Source organism: Pongo abelii, chromosome 19 (assembly GCF_028885655.2).
Source record: "Pongo abelii isolate AG06213 chromosome 19, NHGRI_mPonAbe1-v2.0_pri, whole genome shotgun sequence".
NCBI classification, from domain to species: Eukaryota; Metazoa; Chordata; class Mammalia; order Primates; family Hominidae; genus Pongo; species Pongo abelii.
In genome coordinates, this window is record NC_072004.2 from 1541246 (window position 1) to 1559922 (window position 18677).

The following is an 18677-nucleotide window of genomic DNA, read 5'->3' on the forward strand; positions in this document are numbered from 1 at the left end:
CTGTGTCAAAAGGCAGCTCTCTGGCCGCCTTGCCACCCCTGCTGAGACCTCAGGGCCTTACAGGTATGTCCAGCCTTGTGGGCAAGACCTGACCAGCCTGAGAAAGACAGGTTAGGGCCGGGCGTAGTGGCTCATGCCTGTCATCCCAGCACTTTGGGAGGCCAAGGCGGGCAGATCACCTGAGGTCAGGAGTTCGAGACCAGCCTGACCAACATGGAGAAACCCCGTCTCTACTAAAAATACAAAATTAGCCGGGCGTGGTGGCACATGCCTGTAATCCCAGCTACTCGGGAGGCTGAGGCAGGAGAATCGCTTTAGCCCAGGAGGCGGAGGTTGCAGTGAGCCGAGATTGTGCCATTGCACTCCAGCCTTTACGATAAGAGTGAAACTCCGTCTCAAAAAAAAAAAAAAAAAAAGACAGGCTAAATGGATGCAGCAGGCTGGGTAGGAGCTCTGGGCTGGGAGCCCTGTGGTGGAGGCTTCAGGGCAGGCTTCCCAGAAGAGGTGGCCTTGAGCCAAGCTGACCCCAGCCATTGGGGGAGTGCCAAGCATTGTACTCAGGGTTTACAAAGATGGTCTTATTTATTTATTTTTTTGAGACAGAGTCTTGCTCTGTCGCCCAGGCTGGAGTGCAGTGGCGTGATCTCGGCTCACTGCAACCTCCACCTCCTGGGTTCAAGCAGTTCTCTGCCTCAGCGTCCCAAGTAGCTGGAATTACAGGCGCCCACCACCACGCCCGGCTAATTTTTGTATTTTTAGTAGAGACGGGGTTTCACCGTGTTGGCCAGGCTGGTCTTGAACTCCCGACCTCAGGTGATCCACCTGCCCCCGGCCTCCCAAAGTGCTGGGATTACAGGCTTGAGCCACCATGCCTGGCCACAAAGATGGTCTTATGCCGGGCGCAGTGGCTCTCACCTGTAATCCCAGCACTTTGGGAGGCCGAGGCAGGCGGATCACCTGAGGTCGGGAGTTCAAGACCAGCCTGACTAACACAGAGAAACCCCGTTTCTACTAAGAAATACAGAATTAGCCGGGCGTGGTGGTGCATGCCTGTAATCCCGGCTATTCGGGAGGCTGAAGCAGGAGAATCGCTTGAACCTGGGAGGCGGAGGTTACGGTGAGCCGAGATCGTGCCACTGCACTCCAGCCTGGGCACCGAGAGTGAAACTCCATCTCAAAAAACAAACAAACAAGAAATCCCAAAAAGACGGTCTTATTTTGGTCCTCACCATGCATGTGAGAGGAGTGAGGGACTTGTGCCACCGTTTTACAAGGTAAGGCCAAGCCTGGTGGAGTTACGGGAAGTGCCAAGGTCCTTTGGCAAGAGGCAGCCTGGATTCAGACGCAGATCTGATTCACAGCACAGGGCCTTGAAGAAGGAGAATATTTTTGTTTTGGTATTTCTCTCCTATTCACCAAAACACCCTCAGTGCGTGAAATGCATGAAATATGAAACACCAGAAACTAAAAAGGGGGAGAAGCCAGGGCGGATGTCCCAGACGCAGGAGTGGGAGCCGCTGCTTGTGTGTTTGGGGTCTGCTCTGATTCTGGAACCTGCTTCTTCCCCTTGGCAATCATGACCCGGACTTGGCGGTATCTGTGATCGTGTGGGTAGGACTCCCTGGCGGGCGTGGGGACGTGAGATGGGAACAGAGCTTTCTGTCCCTGCCACAGGAACATGGCGCTGCTCTGGGGGCTCCTGGTGCTCAGCTGGTCCTGCCTGCAAGGCCCCTGCTCCGTGGTGAGGCTGGGCTGAAGTCAAGGTGGGGTAGGGTGGAGGGGAAGAAGAGGGGTGTTGGCGTGGAGGGAGGGCTTGGCTCCGAGGGGCCCTCCTATCCTCACCCCTTTCTCCACAGTTCTCCCCTGTGAGTGCCATGGAGCCCTTGGGCCGGCAGGTACTGGGGAGTGAGGAGCCTGTGACGGGGGGATGGTCCTGGGGATCTCACCAGTGGCTTGGGCAGGGTGGGGGGGCCTGTGGGAAGGGTCGCTCTCCATCCGCTTGCTCCTTTCTGCAGCTAACTAGCGGGCCGACCCAGGAGCAGGTGCCCCCACTTACCCTCCTCAAGTTGGGCAACCAGGTACAACCAGGTGGGGCTGGGGAAGAGTGGGCGGGGCCAGAGGGAGGGGGGCCCATCGGCAGGGGTGGGGGGGCGGGGCGCGTGCCGAGGCTGAGGCTCTGGAGTCCAGAGGCCAGAAGGGAGAGAGGGCGGGGAGGACCAAAGATGGGCGCCAGGCCCCAGAACGCCAGTGCCCTCTGTCTGACGCTCCCTCTTCCCTGGGGCTGGGACAAGGCCTTCAACACAGAACCTGGAGCTGACCCCTTGACCTCCCTGACCCCTGATCTGTCCCTGCAGGAGCCTGGTGGCCCGACTGCCCTGAAGAGTTCCCCCGGAGTCTGCAGCAGAGACCCCACCCCAGAGCAGACCCGCAGGCTGGCCCAGGCCATGATGGCCTTCACTGCCGACCTGTTCTCCCTGGTAGCCCAAACATCCACCTGCCCCAACCTCATCCTGTCACCCCTGAGTGTGGCCCTGGCACTGTCTCACCTGGCACTAGGTACCTTGGCACCACTTGTCCAGACCGAGAGAGCTGGGAGGCCAGTGGGAACTCAGTACTCCAGTGGTTCTCCGCGGGCGGTTCCTCCACCAGGGTCACGTGGCTGTTTGGTAAAAATGCAGATTCCTAGGCCGGGGCGGTGGCTCACGCCTGTAATCCCAGCACTTTGGGAGGCTGAGGCGGGTGGATCACGAGGTCAGGAGTTCAAGACCAGCCTGGCCAACGTGGTGAAACCCCATCTCTACTAAAAATACAAAAAAATTAGCCGGGCGTGGTGGTGCACACCTGTAATTCCAGCTACTCAGGAGGCTGAGGCAGAGAATTGTTTGAACCTGGGAGTTGGAGGTTACAGTGAGCCGAGATGGCGCCACTGCACTCCAGCCTGGGCAACAGAGCAAGATTCCGTCTCAAACAACAACAAATTCAGATTCCTGGGCCCCCACCCGTCCGTCTGTGTGAATCAGATCTCAGGGACTGGGCCGGGGAATCTGCTTATTTACAAGTCCTCCTGGTGATTTTTTTTTTTTTGAGACAGAGTCTTGCTCTGTCGCCCAGGCTAGAGTGCAGTGGTGTGATCTCGGCTCACTGCAACCTCTGTCTCCCGGGTTCAAGCAATTTTCCTGCCTCAGTCTCCCAAATAGCTGGGATCACAGGCACCAGCCACCATGCCCAGCTAATTTTTATATTTTTAGTAGAGACGGGGTTTCACCATGTTGGCCAGGATGGTCTCGAACTCTTGATCTAAGGTGATCAACCTGCCTCAGCCTCCCAAAGTGCTGGGATTACAGGCGTGAGCCACCGCGCCCGGTCCCTCCTGGTGATTCTTATGCAAGAGTTTGCTAGCTACACTCTTTCCCACTGTGCTGGAGGGTCTCACTCTGGGAAACGGAAGCCCAGAGAGGGAAGGTAACCTGCGGGGGGTGAGGTCACCCAGCCTGTCAGCCACAGGGGTGAGAGTCACGCAGAGCAGATCCGTGGCTGTGGAAGGACGGTGTGTGGTGCCGTGGACGTGCTCGTCACGGGTATCCAGGAGGGACTGGAGTGGGCAGTGGGGGGTGAGAAAGGACCCGCCGCCAGGCCTCAGCCTGTGCGGTGCCCTCCAGGTGCTCAGAACCACACGCTACAGAGGCTGCAACAGGTGCTGCACGCAGGCTCAGGGCCCTGCCTCCCCCATCTGCTGAGCCGCCTCTGCCAGAACCTGGGCCCTGGTGCGTTCCGACTGGCTGCCAGGATGTACCTGCAGAAAGGTAGGCGCTGATGGCAGGGAGCTCCCTCAGTCCTGCCCTGGGTGGAGGAGGGTGAGAGTGAGGGGCTGGGCCTCTGGTAGCCAGTAGGAGCGTGTCTGGCTGTGGAGCCTTGAGCCCTGGGAACAGCTTGTGCTCCCTCCGTGCAGGATTTCCCATCAAAGAAGATTTCCTGGAACAATCCCAACGGCTATTTGGGGCAAAGCCCGTGAGACTGACGGGAAAGCAGGAAGATGACCTGGCAAACATCAACCAATGGGTGAAGGAAGCCACGGAGGGGAAGATTCAGGAATTCCTCTCTGAGCTGCCGGAAGACGCCGTGTTGCTTCTCCTCAACGCCATCCACTTCCAGGGTGCGCTCCTCCTCCTCTCAGATCCCCCACCCTGTAGGCTGAGCTGGGATGCGCAGGCTTTTTTGTTTTTTTGAGACAAGTCTCGCTCTGTCGCCCAGGGTGGAGCGCAGTGGCATGATCTTGTCTCCCTGCAACCTCTGCCTCCCAGGTTGAAGCGATTCTCCTGGCTCAGCCTCCCGAGTAGCTGGGACTACAGGCATCCGCCACCACGCCCGGCTAATTTTTGTATTTTAGTAGAGACAGGGTTTCACCATGTTGGCCAGGCTGGCCTTGAACTCCTGACCTCAGGTGATCTGCCCACCTCGGCCTCCCAAAGTGCTGGGATTACAAGCATGAGCCACCGTGCCCGGCCATGCAGGCTTTGTTCTGAAGGTCTCCTTTCTTCCTCAGTCTGGGCCATGAGGCAGGAGGCTATCTGGGTGTGGTGGGGATGGGTGCCCAGGAGCCAGATGAGTTGTTCTAGAGAGAATACCCTGGGAACAAATGGTCTGAAAATATCCAGGAGGGGCTGGGTGCGGTGGCTCACGCCTGTAATCACAGCACTTTGGGAGGGCCGAGGCGGGCAGATCACGAGGTCAGGAGATCGAGACCATCCTGGCTAACACGGTGAAACCCCCGTCTCTGCTAAAAATACAAAAAAATTAGCCAGGCGTGGTGGCGGGCGCCTGTAGTCCCAGCTACTCGGGAGGCTGAGGCAGGAGAATGGCGTGAACGCTGGAGGCGGTGGAGCTAGCAGTGAGCGGAGATCGCACCACTGCACTCCAGCCTGGGCGACAGAGCGAGACTCCATCTCAAAAAAAAAGATCCAGGAGGAGTTTCCTAGGAGAATTGCAGGGGTTGGGGAAAACACAAGCCCAGATTTCAAAAATGCTATGGGAAAGAGACCTTAGATCAATTGGATGTCAGCTAGTATTCCCTGGGGTCTTGGCCTCCACTGCTCTCTCATCCTTGAATGGATTCTGGGTGGGATGGGCAACGGGCTGGGGGTGCAGAGCCCAAGCTGGTCCCCGTCGATGTGACCCCTGCCCTCTGTCCCAAGCTGGTCCCCGTCGACATGACCCCTGCCCTCTGCCCCAAGCTGGTCCCCGTTGATGTGACCCCTGTCTTCTGCCCCAAGCTGGTCCCCATCAATGTGACCCCTGCCCTCTGCCCCAAGCTGGTCCCCGTCGACATGACCCCTGCCCTCTGCCCCAAGCTGGTCCCCATCGACGTGACCCCTGCCCTCTCCTGGGTTTCAGGTTTCTGGAGGAACAAGTTTGACCCGAGCCTCACCCAGAGAGACTCCTTCCACCTGGACGAGCAGTTCACGGTGCCCGTGGAAATGATGCAAGCCCGCACGTACCCGCTGCGCTGGTTCTTGCTGGAGCAGCCTGAGATCCAGGTCACCCTTGGTTGTCCAGCAGGCTGGGCCTGAGGCTGGGAGGTGGGGAAGGGAGCAGACAGGCTGTGGAGCAGGCACAGGGATGGGTGGAGGCTGTGTCGCCTTCCTTGCCTCCATGTCCCCTAGGCAGGCATCTGCAAAAGGTCCCATGGTCCCCCATCCTATCCGGCAGGAGGACTGAGGCTCCAGGCTCTTTGAGGTTCAGTAATTCAGTGAAAATATATTGGGCATTTGCTGTGTTCCAGATACTGTTCTAAACACTAGGGTTTTTGTGGAGCACGAGGGAGGCCAGGTCTCTGCTCTTAGGAAGGAGGATACACAGTGCAACAGTGAATGGACATCAACACAGGAATTCCAGACGGTGGGAAGTGCTGTGGAGGGAAAGCTGAAAAAGAAGATGATGTAGGCCGGGCGCGGTGGCTCACGCCTGTAATCCCAGCACTTTGGGAGGCCCAGGCAGGTGGATCATAAGGTCAGGAGTTCAAGACCAGCCTGGCCAAGATTTGAAACCCTGTTTCTACTAAAAATACAAAATTAGCCAGGCGTGGAGGCAGGTGCCTATAATCCCAGCTACTCCGGAGGCTGAGGCAGGAGAATCACTTGAACCCAGGAGGCAAAGGTTGCAGTGAGCTGTGATTTTGAGGTCAGGAGTTCGAGACCAGCCTGACCAACATAGCAAAGCCCCGTCTCTATTAAAAATACAAAAATTAGCCAGCCATGGTGGTGGGCGCCTGTAATCCGATACTCTGGAGGCTGAGGCAGGAGAATCACTTGAACCCGGGAGATGGAGGCTGCAGTGGGCTGAGATCGCACCACTGCACTCCAGCCTGGGAGACAGATTGAGACTCCGACTCAGAAAAAACAAAAGCTGGCCTTGAACTCCTGACCTCGGGTGATCTGCCTACCTCGGCCTCCCTAAGTGCTGGGATTACAGGCATGAGCCACCAGGCCTGGCCTTATTTAGGCATTTTAGAGTGGTAAGGGAGAATTCTGTGAGGAGGGGGCCCTGAATTGAGACTCAGGTGACCATTGTTGATAAGGGTTTATTACAAGGGCCCATGGACTTTGAGGCAGCACAGGGACCACCCCACGGCCATGTAGCCACTCAGGGTCTCTGCAGCCCCCAGCCTGGGAGATTCCACGGGGCGCTCACACAGTGCTCTTTAGAAAGGAGGATCTGATTGGATTGGATTTCTCAGCATCTTGCGTGGAACATTCTGATTGGATAAACTTCTTCTTTTTTTTTTTTTTTTTGAGACAGAGTCTTGCTCTGTCACCCAGGCTGGAGTGCAGTGGCTTGATCTCGGCTCACTGCAGCCTCTGCCTCCTGGGTTCAAGCCACTCTCCTGCCTCAACCTCTTGAGTAGCTGGTACTACAGGCATGCACCACCACGCCTGGCTAATTTTGTTCGTTTGTTTGTTTTTGAGATGGAGTTTCGCTCTATCGCCCACACTGGAGTGCGGTGGCGCGATCTCTGTCCACTGCAATCTCCCCCTCCAGGGTTCAAGCGATTCTCCTGCCTCAGCCTCCTGAGTAGCTGGGATGACAGGCACCCGCCACCACGCCCGGCTAATTTTTGTATTTTTAGTAGAGACGGGGTTTCACCATATTGGCTAGGATGGTCTCAATCTCCTGACCTCGTGATCCGCCCGCCTCAGCCTCCCAAAGTGCTGGGATTACAGGTGTGAGCCACCGCGCCCGGCCAATTTTTTTTTTTTTTTTAGTAGAGACAGGTTTCACCATGTTGGCCAGGCTGATCTCAAACTCCTGACCCCAAGTGATCCGCCCCCTCAGGCCTCCCAAAGTGCTGGGATTACAGGCACGAACCACTGCGCCCAGCTCTGATTGGATAAAATTCCGTGCCAGGCTCTCTCAGGTGCAGCCTCTCTTGCTTCTAGCCTAAATGTGGTCCCCTTGGCCTGGGTATTGATCCCCGGGCCAGACAGCTGTGGCTGAGAGGCTGTATTTGTTAGCTTCCCAAGGCAAGTGTGACACAGACCACAGTCACTTCTGCAGGGAGGAGCCAGAAGCCACTTGGGCAGCCCTCCTGGGAGGGGGCTGTGGGCGAGGCTGGCCCGGGAACGTGTCCTGGCTTCCCGGCAGCTCATTCTGATCCACCTCCCCGAGGCTCCCCTTTCCTGCTTCCCCTTCCCTCCAGGCTGTGTCCTGCGCACTCTTCCTTCATCCTTTGTCTCCTTTCCTTAGGCCCCCTCAGCCTTTCTTGTCCTCAGGCCCTCTGCAGACAGGCCCAAACAGCCAGAACCCAGGGCTTATCCTCCCACAAGCAGGGGTTCTCCACACAGGCACTCTGCCTGGAACCCAAGGAGTCACAGCTGCAGGAGGCCCTCGAGCCCTGTGGTGTCCACCCTGCTTTTGCTGCAGAATCCCTTCAAATCAAATCTTAATGGCTGGGCGCAGTGGCTCACACCTGTAATCCCAGCACTGTGGGAGGCCGAGACAGGTGGATCACCTGAAGTCTGGAGTTTGAGACCAGCCTGGCCAACATGGTGAAACCGCGTCTCTACTAAAAATACAACAATTGGCCAGGTGAAATGGTGAGCGCCTGTAGTCCCAGCTACTCGGGAGGCTGAGGCAGGAGAATCACCTGAACCTGGGTTGCAGAGGTTGCACTGAGCCAAGATCATGCCACTGCACTCCAGCCTGGACAATAAGAGTGAAACTTTGTCTCGGAAAAAAAAAAAAAAAAAAGAGGCTGGGCATGGTTTACAGGATCATGCCTGTAATCCCAGAACTTTGGGAGGCCGAGGCAGGTGGATCACGAGGTCAGGAGATCGAGACCATCCTGGCTAACACGGTGAAACCCCATCTCTTCTAAAAATACAAAAAATTAGCCAGGCGTAGTGGCGGGCGCCTGTAATCCCAGCTACTCAGGAGGCTGAGGCAGGAGAACGGCGTGAATCCAGGAGGCGGAGGTTGCGGTGAGCTGAGATTGCACCACTGTACTCAAGCCTGGGCGACAGAGCAAGACTCCATCTCAAAAGAAAAGAAAAAAAAAGAAATCTTAAGCCAAATCAATATATATACACAGCTGGCAAAGTCACAAGAGGGAGGTGAGGGAGGGTGGGGAGGGCAGCACTCGGCAGTGGCTCACCCACAGAACCCAGGTGTGGTATGACAGCCAGTGACCCTGTCTGTGGTACATCTGGAGAAGCTGAGACAAAGACAGGCGATTCCTTACGCCGGGTCACACGGCCAGCTGGTAGCCGGTGAAGAGAGAAAAACCACCAGGTATTGAGCACTGTCTGTGACAGCGGACACTGCTAGAACGTTGTTTTTTTTGTTTGTTTGTTTGTTTTTTTAAAGACGGATTTTTACTCCTGTCCCCCAGGCTGGAGTGCAGTGGCTTGATCTTGGCTCTTGGCTCACTGCAACCTCCGCCTCCCGGGTTCAAGCAATTCTCCTGCCTCAGCCTCCCGAGTAGCTGCGATTACAAGCACCCGTCACCACAGGAGCCCAGCTCATTTTTGTATTTTTAGTAGAGATGAGGTTTCGCCATGTTGGTCAGGCTGGTCTTGAACTCCTGACCTCAGGTGATCTGCCTTCCTCAGCCTCCCAAAGTGCTGGGATTACAGGCGTGAGCCCCCATGCCCAGCCACACTGCTAGAAACTTTAAAAGCATCTCATTCGGTTACGTGTCTGCCTGCAGCGGGACAGGTAGTGTGACTCCACCTCACAGTGAGGAAGTGGAGGAGCAGTGGGGTCAGTCACAAGCCTGGCAGGATGACCTGGAGCCCCATCATCTGCCTTAGGAGCACCTGCTGGCCCCGCCCCCACTTAGCTTAGGGGCTTTCTGTCCTCATGCTCTTCCCTTGCCTTTTCTGTAGGTGGCTCATTTCCCCTTTAAGAACAACATGAGCTTTGTGGTCCTTGTACCCACCCACTTTGAATGGAATGTGTCCAAGGTACTGGCCAACCTGAGCTGGGACACCCTGCACCCACCTTTGGTGTGGGAGAGGCCCACCAAGGTCCGGCTGCCTAAGCTGTATCTGAAACACCAAATGGACCTGGTGGCCACCCTCAGCCAGCTAGGTAAGGAGGAGGGTGCGGGCCAGCCCCCGAGGTCAGGCTGGGCAGGGCGGGTAAGGAGGAAGCGTCTGGCTGGCAGCGGAGCTGAGTCAGAGCTGCCCTGTGTCCTGCTCTTTTCCAGGGCTTCGGGAGCGGGGAGAGGGTTGAATATGAGCCCCGGACCCTCTGTCCTAGTGCAAGTTGGGGTGGCCCGGGGAATGGGGATCTGCTTTGCTGCCCAAGACCTCGCATTTCAAGGAGAGTCTGGGTAGAGAGCCTGGGGTGGCACGTGAGCTTCTCTGGCTCCCCTGGAAGGCGAAGGAGGAGAAGTTGGGGTGTCTCACTGTTAAAGAAATGCTGGGTAGGGTGGCTCATGCCTGTAATCCCAGCACATTGGGAAGCTGAAGTGGGTGGATTGCTTGAGCCTGGGAGTTCGAGACCAGCCTGTGCAACACAGTGAAACCCCGTCTCTACAAAAAATAAAAAAATTAGCCAGGTGTGGTGCATGCTACTGGGGAGGTTGAGGTGGGAGGCCCTCTTGAACCCAGGTGGCTGAGGCTGCAGTGAGCCGTAATTGTGCCACTGCACTCCAGCCTCAGCAACAGAACTAAGACCTTGTCCCAAAAATAAAAATAAAGGCCAGGCATGGTGGCTCACGCCTGTAATCCTGGCACTTTGGGAGGCCAAAGCGGGTGGAGCACCTGAGGTCAGGAGTTCGAGACCAGCCCGGCCAACATGGCAAAACCCGTCTCCACTAAAAATACAAAAATTAGCCGGGTGTGATGGCAGGCGCCTGTAATCCCAGCTACTCGGGAGGCTGAGGCAGGAGAATCGCTTGAATCTGGGAGGGGGAGGTTGCAGTGAGCCGAGACTGCGCCACTGTACTCCAGCCTGGATGACAGAGTGAGACTCCATCTCAAAAAAAAAATTATAATAACTAAAATAAATAAAGCATCTATCCTTCAGCCATTTGCTAAGCAGCTGCTGTATTCCAGGCACTGTATCAGGCACCGGGAGCCCACCATGTACAAACAGCTGAGTCTAATGGGGTTGGCAGACGAGCAATCACATACTTACTACAGCATAAGCGATAAGACAGAGAGGGCTTCTCTCCAGCTCACCTGGGAGAACATTGAAAATGTACCTTGGTTGGACTTTAGAGCTGGGGATCAAGGAAGGCTTCCTGGAGGAGGTGATGTTTAAGCTGAGACTTGGAAACCAAATAGGAATGAAGCAGGGATCTGTGAGTTCAAGCTGTTCCCTGGCCAGGATCTCAGACACCCTCCCAAGCAGCTCCAGGAGCCTGTGGGGCCAAGGGCAGCTCTGACCAGCCATCTCTGGCCCTGGACAGGCCTGCAGGAGTTGTTCCAGGCCCCAGACTTGCGTGGGATCTCCGAGCAGAGCCTGGTGGTGTCCGGCGTGCAGCATCAGTCCACCCTGGAGCTCAGTGAGGTTGGCGTGGAGGCGGCGGCGGCTACCAGCATTGCCATGTCCCGTATGTCCCTGTCCTCCTTCAGCGTGAACCGCCCCTTCCTCTTCTTCATCTTTGAGGACACCACAGGCCTTCCCCTCTTCGTGGGCAGCGTGAGGAACCCCAACCCCAGTGCACCGCCGGAGCTCAAGGAACAGCAGGATTCCCCGGGCAACAAGGACTTCCTCCAGAGCCTGAAAGGCTTCCCCCGCGGAGACAAGCTTTTCGGCCCTGACTTGAAACTTGCACCCCCCTTGGAGGAGGATTACCCCCAGTTTGGCAGCCCCAAGTGAGGGGCCGTGGCTGTGGCATCCAGAGTCCCTGCCTGGACCAGCCTCTCCACTCATGTGACTCTTTCCAACCTGCTTTGTGGCACTGGGGCAGGGGCCGGGCAGCAGTCTGAGAGGCCATTCTTTCCCAACACCTCTTGGGGAGTGTAGGGTCGGGGGGCGGCTTGGAGGAGGGCAGGCATCGGGGAGCCGGGAGCCTGACCCTCATCTTTCTTCCAAATGGGCTCAGAGGGTGTCCTGCGCCGGGGCCTGGGCAGGAGGGAGGTGCTTCTAGTTCTGCCAGGAGACAGGTTAGCTGCTCCCCACATCAGCTGGGACACCCCGACGTTTGTTTACCAGAGAAAAAGGAGGGGGAGAGGGCTGCCTTTGGACTTGTCCCAGGACACCTAGGCTAGGGCGGGGAGAGACGGGCCCTGGTGGTGGCTCAGGAGGCAGAGCTTTGTCCTCAGCCCCGCGTGGAACTCGTGTCTGGCACAGCCTGGCCGTGGCCTAACCTGCCGAGAGTCCATCAGCCTCCATCCTACCCCCTGCGCCTTGTCACCCCAGGCTTCCCACGGCTCCTCGAGATCCCAACACTGCCAGCATTTCCCTTCCTTCCTCTCTCCTGCCTCCCTCCTCTGCCCGGGAGCTCAGGAACCGAGGCAGGGAAGGATCCCATGAGCCCCTTAAGGCTCTTTTGTAAGGTTTTTGTAGTGATTTTTATGCCACCTGAATAAAGAATGAATGGGCCTGGCTGGTTTGATGTCACCGTTCTGGGCATGGGTGGGGACAAGCGAGGATGGTGGGGAAGGCAGGGAGGCGGCTGCGGGGTGGACTGTGCTGAGGAACCCTGGGCCCAGCAGGGGCGGCAGCCCGCGCAGTGCCACGTTTGGCGTCTGGCCGCTCGCCAGGCATCCTCCACCGCGTGGTCCCGTCTGACCTCGCCAGCCCTCCCCCGGGACACCGCCACGCCAGCCTGCCTGCCTCTGCTCCTGGCCTCTTCTCCCTATGCCTCAGGCAGCCGGCAACAAGGGCGGCTCAGAATAGCGCCAGCCTCCTGGTTTGGGAGAAGAACTGGCAATTAGGGAGTTTGTGGAGCTTCTAATTACACACCAGCCCCTCTGCCAGGAGCTGGCGCCCGCCAGCCGGGGGCAGGCTGCCGGGAGTACCCAGCTCCAGCTGGAGACAGTCAGTGCCTGAGGATTTGGGGGAAGCAGGTGGGGAAACCTCGGCACAGGGCAGACACCTTCCTCTGTGCCAGAGCCCAGGAGCTGGGGCAGCGTGGGTGTCCATGTGGGTGGGCACGCTTCCCTGCTGGGGGTGCAGGGGGTCCACATGGCAGTGGCCACCTGGAGCCCTAATGTGCAGCGGTTAAGAGCAAGTCCCTGGAAGTCAGAGAGGCCTGGCATGGAGTCTTGCTTCTTGCAAACGAGCGGTGTGGAGACAGAGATAGTACATCAGCAAAGAGAAATACACGGTCTGTCCGAGGATGAGCTGCCGGACGGCCATGGTGAAAGTGAAGTGGGGAAGGGGGCAGGGCTGGGAGGAAAAGCCTCGTGAGAAGGTGACACGGGAGCAGGGCCTCGAAGGGGATGAAGGAGGGTACTATGGAGGTCCTGGAGAAGTGTGGCCTGGCCGAGGAACGGCATGTGCAGAGGTCCTGCTGAGGAGCGCAAGACAAGTAGGGGATGGTGGGGCTGGAGTGGAGAGAGTGAGCGAGAGGAGGAGGAGTCAGACAGGAGCTCAGGACAGATCCTTTAGGCTCTAGGGACACGATAAACACTGTGGTTTTTGTCTTGTCAAGTCTGTCCTTTTTATTTTTTTTGAAAGAGTCTCGCTCTGTAGCCCAGGCTGGAGTGCAGCGGTGCGACTTTGGCTCACTGTAACCTCTGCCTCCCGGGTCCAAGCAATTCTCCTGCCTCAGCCTCCCGAGTAGCTGGGATTACAGGCGCCTGCCACCACACCCGGCCAATTTTTGTAATTTAGTAGAGACGGGTTTTTGCCATGTTGGCCAGGCTGGTCTCGAACCCCTGACCTCAGGTGATCCGCCCGCCTCGGCCTCCCAGAGTGGTATGAGCCACTATGCCCTGCAGCACTTGTCAAGTCTTCCTCAGCGTCCCCCTCCTCTCCACTGCAGCTCCCAGTGCCTGGTCTTCACTTCCTGGGATCCCTGACATTGCCTGCTAGGCTCTCCCTGTCTCTGGTCTGGCTGCCTTCACTGTAACCTCCACCCAGCAGGTGCCTCTTCAGCACCTCCCATGAACCCAGCAGCACACCAAGCCCTGGGGATGCAGCAACGAACAGGCAGACGCCGCACTCCAGCCTGGGTGACAGAGCGAGACTCCACCCGCAAAAAAAAAAAAAGGACCAGGCCGGGTGCGGTGGCTCACGCCTGTAATCCCAGCACTTTGGGAGGCCGAGGCGGGTGGATCATGAGGTCAGGAGTTCAAGACCAGCCTGGCCAAAATGGTGAAACCCCGTCTCTACTGAAAAATACAAAAATTAGCTGGGCACAGTGGCGGGCGCCTGTAGTCCCAGCTACTCGGGAGGCTGAGGCAAGAGAATTGCTTGAACCTGGGAGGCGGAAGTTGCAGTGAACTGAGATCGCGCCACTGCACTCCAGCCTGGGCGACAGAGCAAGACTCTGCCTCAAAAAAAAAAAAAAGGACCAGATACAGAAAACAGAAGGAGACGTACTATGAAGGAAATTGGAGAGCTTTTGGGATACTGAGTAACTCAGGGTGGCCTTTCCCAGGGGACATTTAGCTGAGAGATAGACGGTATGAAGCCCTGACCGTTCAGAAACGGGAAGAGGCAGCAGCCCGGGCAAAGGCCTTTGGGGCAGGAAAAGGCTTGGATCACTGGAGAAGCAGAAAGATGGCCAGTGTGACCAGAGTGTGACAAAGTCAGAGAAAACCAGGAAGATGGAGCTGGAGACACAGGCGGGGCCAGATCACGAGGGTCCTCGGAGACCAGAGCAAGGGTTTGGATTTTATTCCAAGTATGAAGGGAAGCTGCTGAAGGGCGTTTTCCTTTACAATTTTTAGTTGAAATATAATATGCAAAGTACACAAGTCTTAAGTATATGTAAGCGTAATGAATGTTTCCATGAACCAAATACCGCTGTGCAACCATCACCAGCTCAAGAGACGAACCCTTCCCCCTCCTCCTGACTGCCGGTAACATTAGTGGTTCAGCTCAAGAAACAGAACTCTTCTGACTTCCCGTAACAGCAGGTTTTCTTTTTTGTTTTTTGTTTGTTTGTTTGTTTGTTTTTTGTTTTAAGAGACAAGGTCTTTTATTTTCTTTTATTTTTTTAAATTTTTGAGACAGAGTCTCACTCTGTTGCCCAGGCTGGAGTGCAGTGGCGCGATCTCGGCTCACTGCAAGCTCCGCCTCCCGGGTTCACACCATTCTCCTGCCTCAGCCTCCCGAGTAGCTGGGACTACAGGCACCCGCCACCTCGCCCGGCTAATTTTTTGTATTTTTAGTACAGACAGGGTTTCGCTGTGTTAGCCAGGATGGTCTCGATCTCCTGACCTCGTGATCCGCCCGCCTCAGCCTCCCAAAGTGCTGGGATTACAGGCGTGAGCCACCGCGCCCGGCCAAGAGACAAGGTCTTGCTCTGTCACCCAGGCTGGATGGAGTGCAGTGGCAGCCTTGACATCCTGGGCTCAAGCAACCTTCCTGCCTTGGCCTCCCAAATGTTGGGATTATAGGCATGAGCCACTGTGCTTGGCATCTATTCATCTTTAATGTCAAGCAGGCAATTGAATATTTGATCAGGGACAGAATTGTCTATTTGGGGGTACGCAGATGTGCTTCATGTCATGGAACTGGGCCGGGCGCGGTGGCTCACGCCTGTAATCCCAGCACTGTGGGAGGCCGAGGCGGGCGGATCATAAGGTCAGGAGTTCGAGACCATCCGGGCCAACATGGTGAACCCCCCCCCGTCTCTACTAAAAATACAAAAATTTAGCCAGGTGTGGTGGTGCGTGCCTGTAGTCCCAGCTACTCAGGGAGACTGAGACAGGAGAATTGATTGAACCTGGGAGGCGGAGGTTGTAGTGAGCCGAGATCACGCCACTGCACTCCAGCCTGGGCGACATGACCGAGACGCCGTCTCAAAAATAAGCAAAAAAGTCATGGAACTGATGGAAATTGCCTAAGGGGAGATGTAGAAGAAAAGGGGTCCCAGGATCAAGCCAGCAGAGGAGGCAGAAAAGGTAAGGTGTGTGAGGTGGCAGAAAAAGGGAAGAGTGTGGACAGTGAGGATTTCAAGGAGGAGGAACTGTCTACTGCCTCCTTCCAAGGACGGAGTTGTCCACTGCCAGTTGACACGAGATCACCCATGAACTTGGTGACAGGAATTTCAGTGGAGAAGAGGGCACAGACACAAGTCTGGGGTTGGGGGAAACAGGAGCCGAGGCAGCGCAGACAAAAGAGGAAACTGCTCCTTCCAGAGCAGCTCTGAGCGAGCACCGAGAAATGGGCAGTGGCTTTAGAGGATGTGGCGTCAAGGAAGTGTCTTTTAAAGAAGTCGGGGGCCGGGCGCGGTGGCTCACGCCTGTAGTCCCGGCACTTTGGGAGGCTGAGGCAGGCAGATCACTTGAGGTCAGGAGTTCGAGACCAGCCTGGCTAACATGATGAAACCCCGTCTCTACTAAAAATACAAAAAATTAGCCAGGCGCGGTGGCTCATGCCTGTAATCCCAGCACTTTGGGAGGCCGAGGTGGGCAGATCACTTGAGGTCAGGAGTTCGAGACCAGCCTGGCCAACATGGTGAAACCCCATCTCTACTAAAACTACAAAAATTAGCCGGGAGTGGTGGCACATGCCTGTAATGCCAGCCAGTCAGGAGGCTGAGGCAGGAGAATCACTTGAATCCGGGAGGTGGAGGTTGCAATGAGCCGAGGTGGAGGTTGCAATGAGCCATGATGGTGCCTCTGCACTCCAGCCTGGGGGACAGAGCGAGACTCTGTCTCAAAAAAAAAAAAAAAAGAAGGTGGGGAATGGAGGATGTTTGAAGGCTGAGGAAGGATCCTTGAGGGCCGGACACACTGACCCTGCAGGAGAGGACACATTCTTCTCACAGGGGTCGGACAAAAGAGAAATCTTCTTTATAATTTCTGATTTTAAGATTTTTATTTATTATTATTTTTTATAGAGACAAGCGTTTTTCACCATGTGGCCCAGGCCGGTCTCCAACTCCTGGGTTCAAGTGTGCTGGGATTATAGGCATGAGTCACCACACCTGGCCCAGATACTTTACTAAGGACTTATTTAAATGATTTGCTTATTTGTGAATAGGTATTTTGTTCACGTGGTTCACAACTCAAAAGCAACAAAAAGCACCCCGTGAAAAGCCTTCCTCTCATTCTGATTTCCAGTCACTGGATTCTACTCTTGGGATGCAGTGTTTTTAATTTCTTTTTTGTATCCTTTTGGAAATAGTATTCTGCTTTAAAAAGCAAATACAGGCCGGGTATAGTGGCTCACCCCTGTAATCCCAGCACTTTGGGAGGCCGAGGCAGGTGATCACCTAAGGTCAGGAGTTCAAGACGAGCCTGGCCAATATGGTGAAACCCTGTCTGTACCAAAAAACAAAACAAACAAAAAACAAAAACAAAAATTAGCCGGGCGTGGTGGCGTGCTCCTGTAATCCCAGCTACTCAGGAGGCTGAGGCAGGAGAATCGCTTGAACCTGGGAGGCAGAGGTTGCAGTGAGCTGAGATTGTGCCACTGTACTCCAGCCTGGGCCACAGAGCAAGGCTCCATCTCAAAAACAAAACAAAACAAAAGCTAATACAAACAAACATATACAATAGGCAAAACTGTAAACATTTTATTTTATTATTTTTATTTTTTTAGTAGAGACAGGGTTTCACCATGTTGGCCAGGCTGGTCTCAAACTCCTGACCTCAGGTGATCCACCTGCCTTGGTCTCCCAATTGTGAGAATTACAGGCATGAGCCACCACACCCGGCCTAAAATTGTAAACATTTTAGAAGAAAGTATAGATGAATCCCTTTGTGATCTTGGGGAAGAAGATATTTTTTTAAAAAAGATACCAAAAGAAGCACAGATTATAAAAGAAAAGATTGAAAATGTTGGCATTAAAATTAAAAACTTGTTTCCCTGAAAAGATACCATAAAACAAATTTGTGTGACCCGCTACCCACAGGCTACATGTGGCCCAGAAAGGCTTTGACTGCAGCCCAACACGAATTCGTAAACTTTCTTAAAACACTATGAGATTTTTTTTGAGATTTTGTTTTGTTTTTTGTTTTTTTAGCTCATTAGGTATCATTAATGTTAGCATATTTTATGTGTGGCCCAAGACAATTCTTCTCCCAGTGTGTCTCAGGGGAGTCAAAAGATTGGACACCCCTGCCATAAAAATGAAAAGACAATGGCCGGGCGCGGTGGCTCACGCCTGTAATCCCAGCACTTTGGGAGGCTGAGGCGGGTGGATCACCTGAGGTCAGGAGTTTGAGACCAGCCTGACCAACATGGTGAAACCCCCATCTCTACAAAAAATACAAAAATTAGCCGGGTGTGCTCGTGCGTGCCTGTGATCCCAGCTACTCGGGAGGCTGAGGCAGTAGAACCTCTTGAACCTGGGAGGCGGAGGTTGCAGTGAGCCGAGATCACGCCACTGCACTCCAGCCTGGGTGACAGAGTGAGACTCCATCTGAAAAAAAAAAAAACAAAAAAAAAAACAGTGTGATACATTGACCTAACGTTTAAGAACATGCAAACTGATAAAACTGATACTATATATCACTTAGGGACAAAAACTTACATGGTAAAGTAAAAAGAAATGTATGAAAATAATAAAAATCAAATTCAAGATGGTGGTTATAGTGATAGGGGAAGAACTGAGGCGGAAATATAAGGTTGTCACTATATTGAGAAATTTTTCTTTTTTTCTCTTTTCTTTGAGACGGAGTCTCGCTCTGTCGCCCAGGCTGGAGTGCAGTGGTGTGATCTCAGCTCACTGCAACCTCCGCCTCCCAGGTTCAAGTGATTCTCTTGCCTCAGCCTCCCGAGTAGCTGGGACTACAGGTGTGCGCCACCACACCTGGGTAATTTTGTTTGTATTTTTAGTAGAGATGGGGTTTCACCGTGTTGGCTAGGCTGGTCTCGAACTCCTGACCTCAGATGATGCACCTGCCTCGGTCTCTCAAAGTGCTGGATTACAGGTGTGAGCCCCTGCGCCCGGCCCCTGAAGGAAAATCTAAAGGAAGAGGAAGGTGTGCAAATGTGTGTGCCTTGGGCGTAATGGATGGCAGTGCAGCAGTGGGTTAAAGTTAACACGAGACAGTGATGCAATCACAGAATCCAAATTGAGTGCAGGTCGCTTTAAGAAAGGA

General features: G+C 54.9%; 1 protein-coding gene across 1 annotated transcript; it reads left to right on the top strand.

The window, feature by feature from the left end:
• Positions 1–1161: 1161 nt before the first annotated feature.
• Positions 1162–12051, top strand: SERPINF2 (serpin family F member 2). The gene is made up of 9 exons (XM_002826816.4): positions 1162–1741; positions 1857–1895; positions 2016–2078; positions 2355–2556; positions 3660–3803; positions 3950–4153; positions 5392–5534; positions 9381–9585; positions 10913–12051. Exons 1-9 carry the CDS (start codon positions 1679–1681, stop codon positions 11323–11325), a joined length of 1476 nt encoding a protein of 491 aa, XP_002826862.3. The 5' UTR covers positions 1162–1678; the 3' UTR covers positions 11326–12051.
• Positions 12052–18677: the final 6626 nt, after the last annotated feature.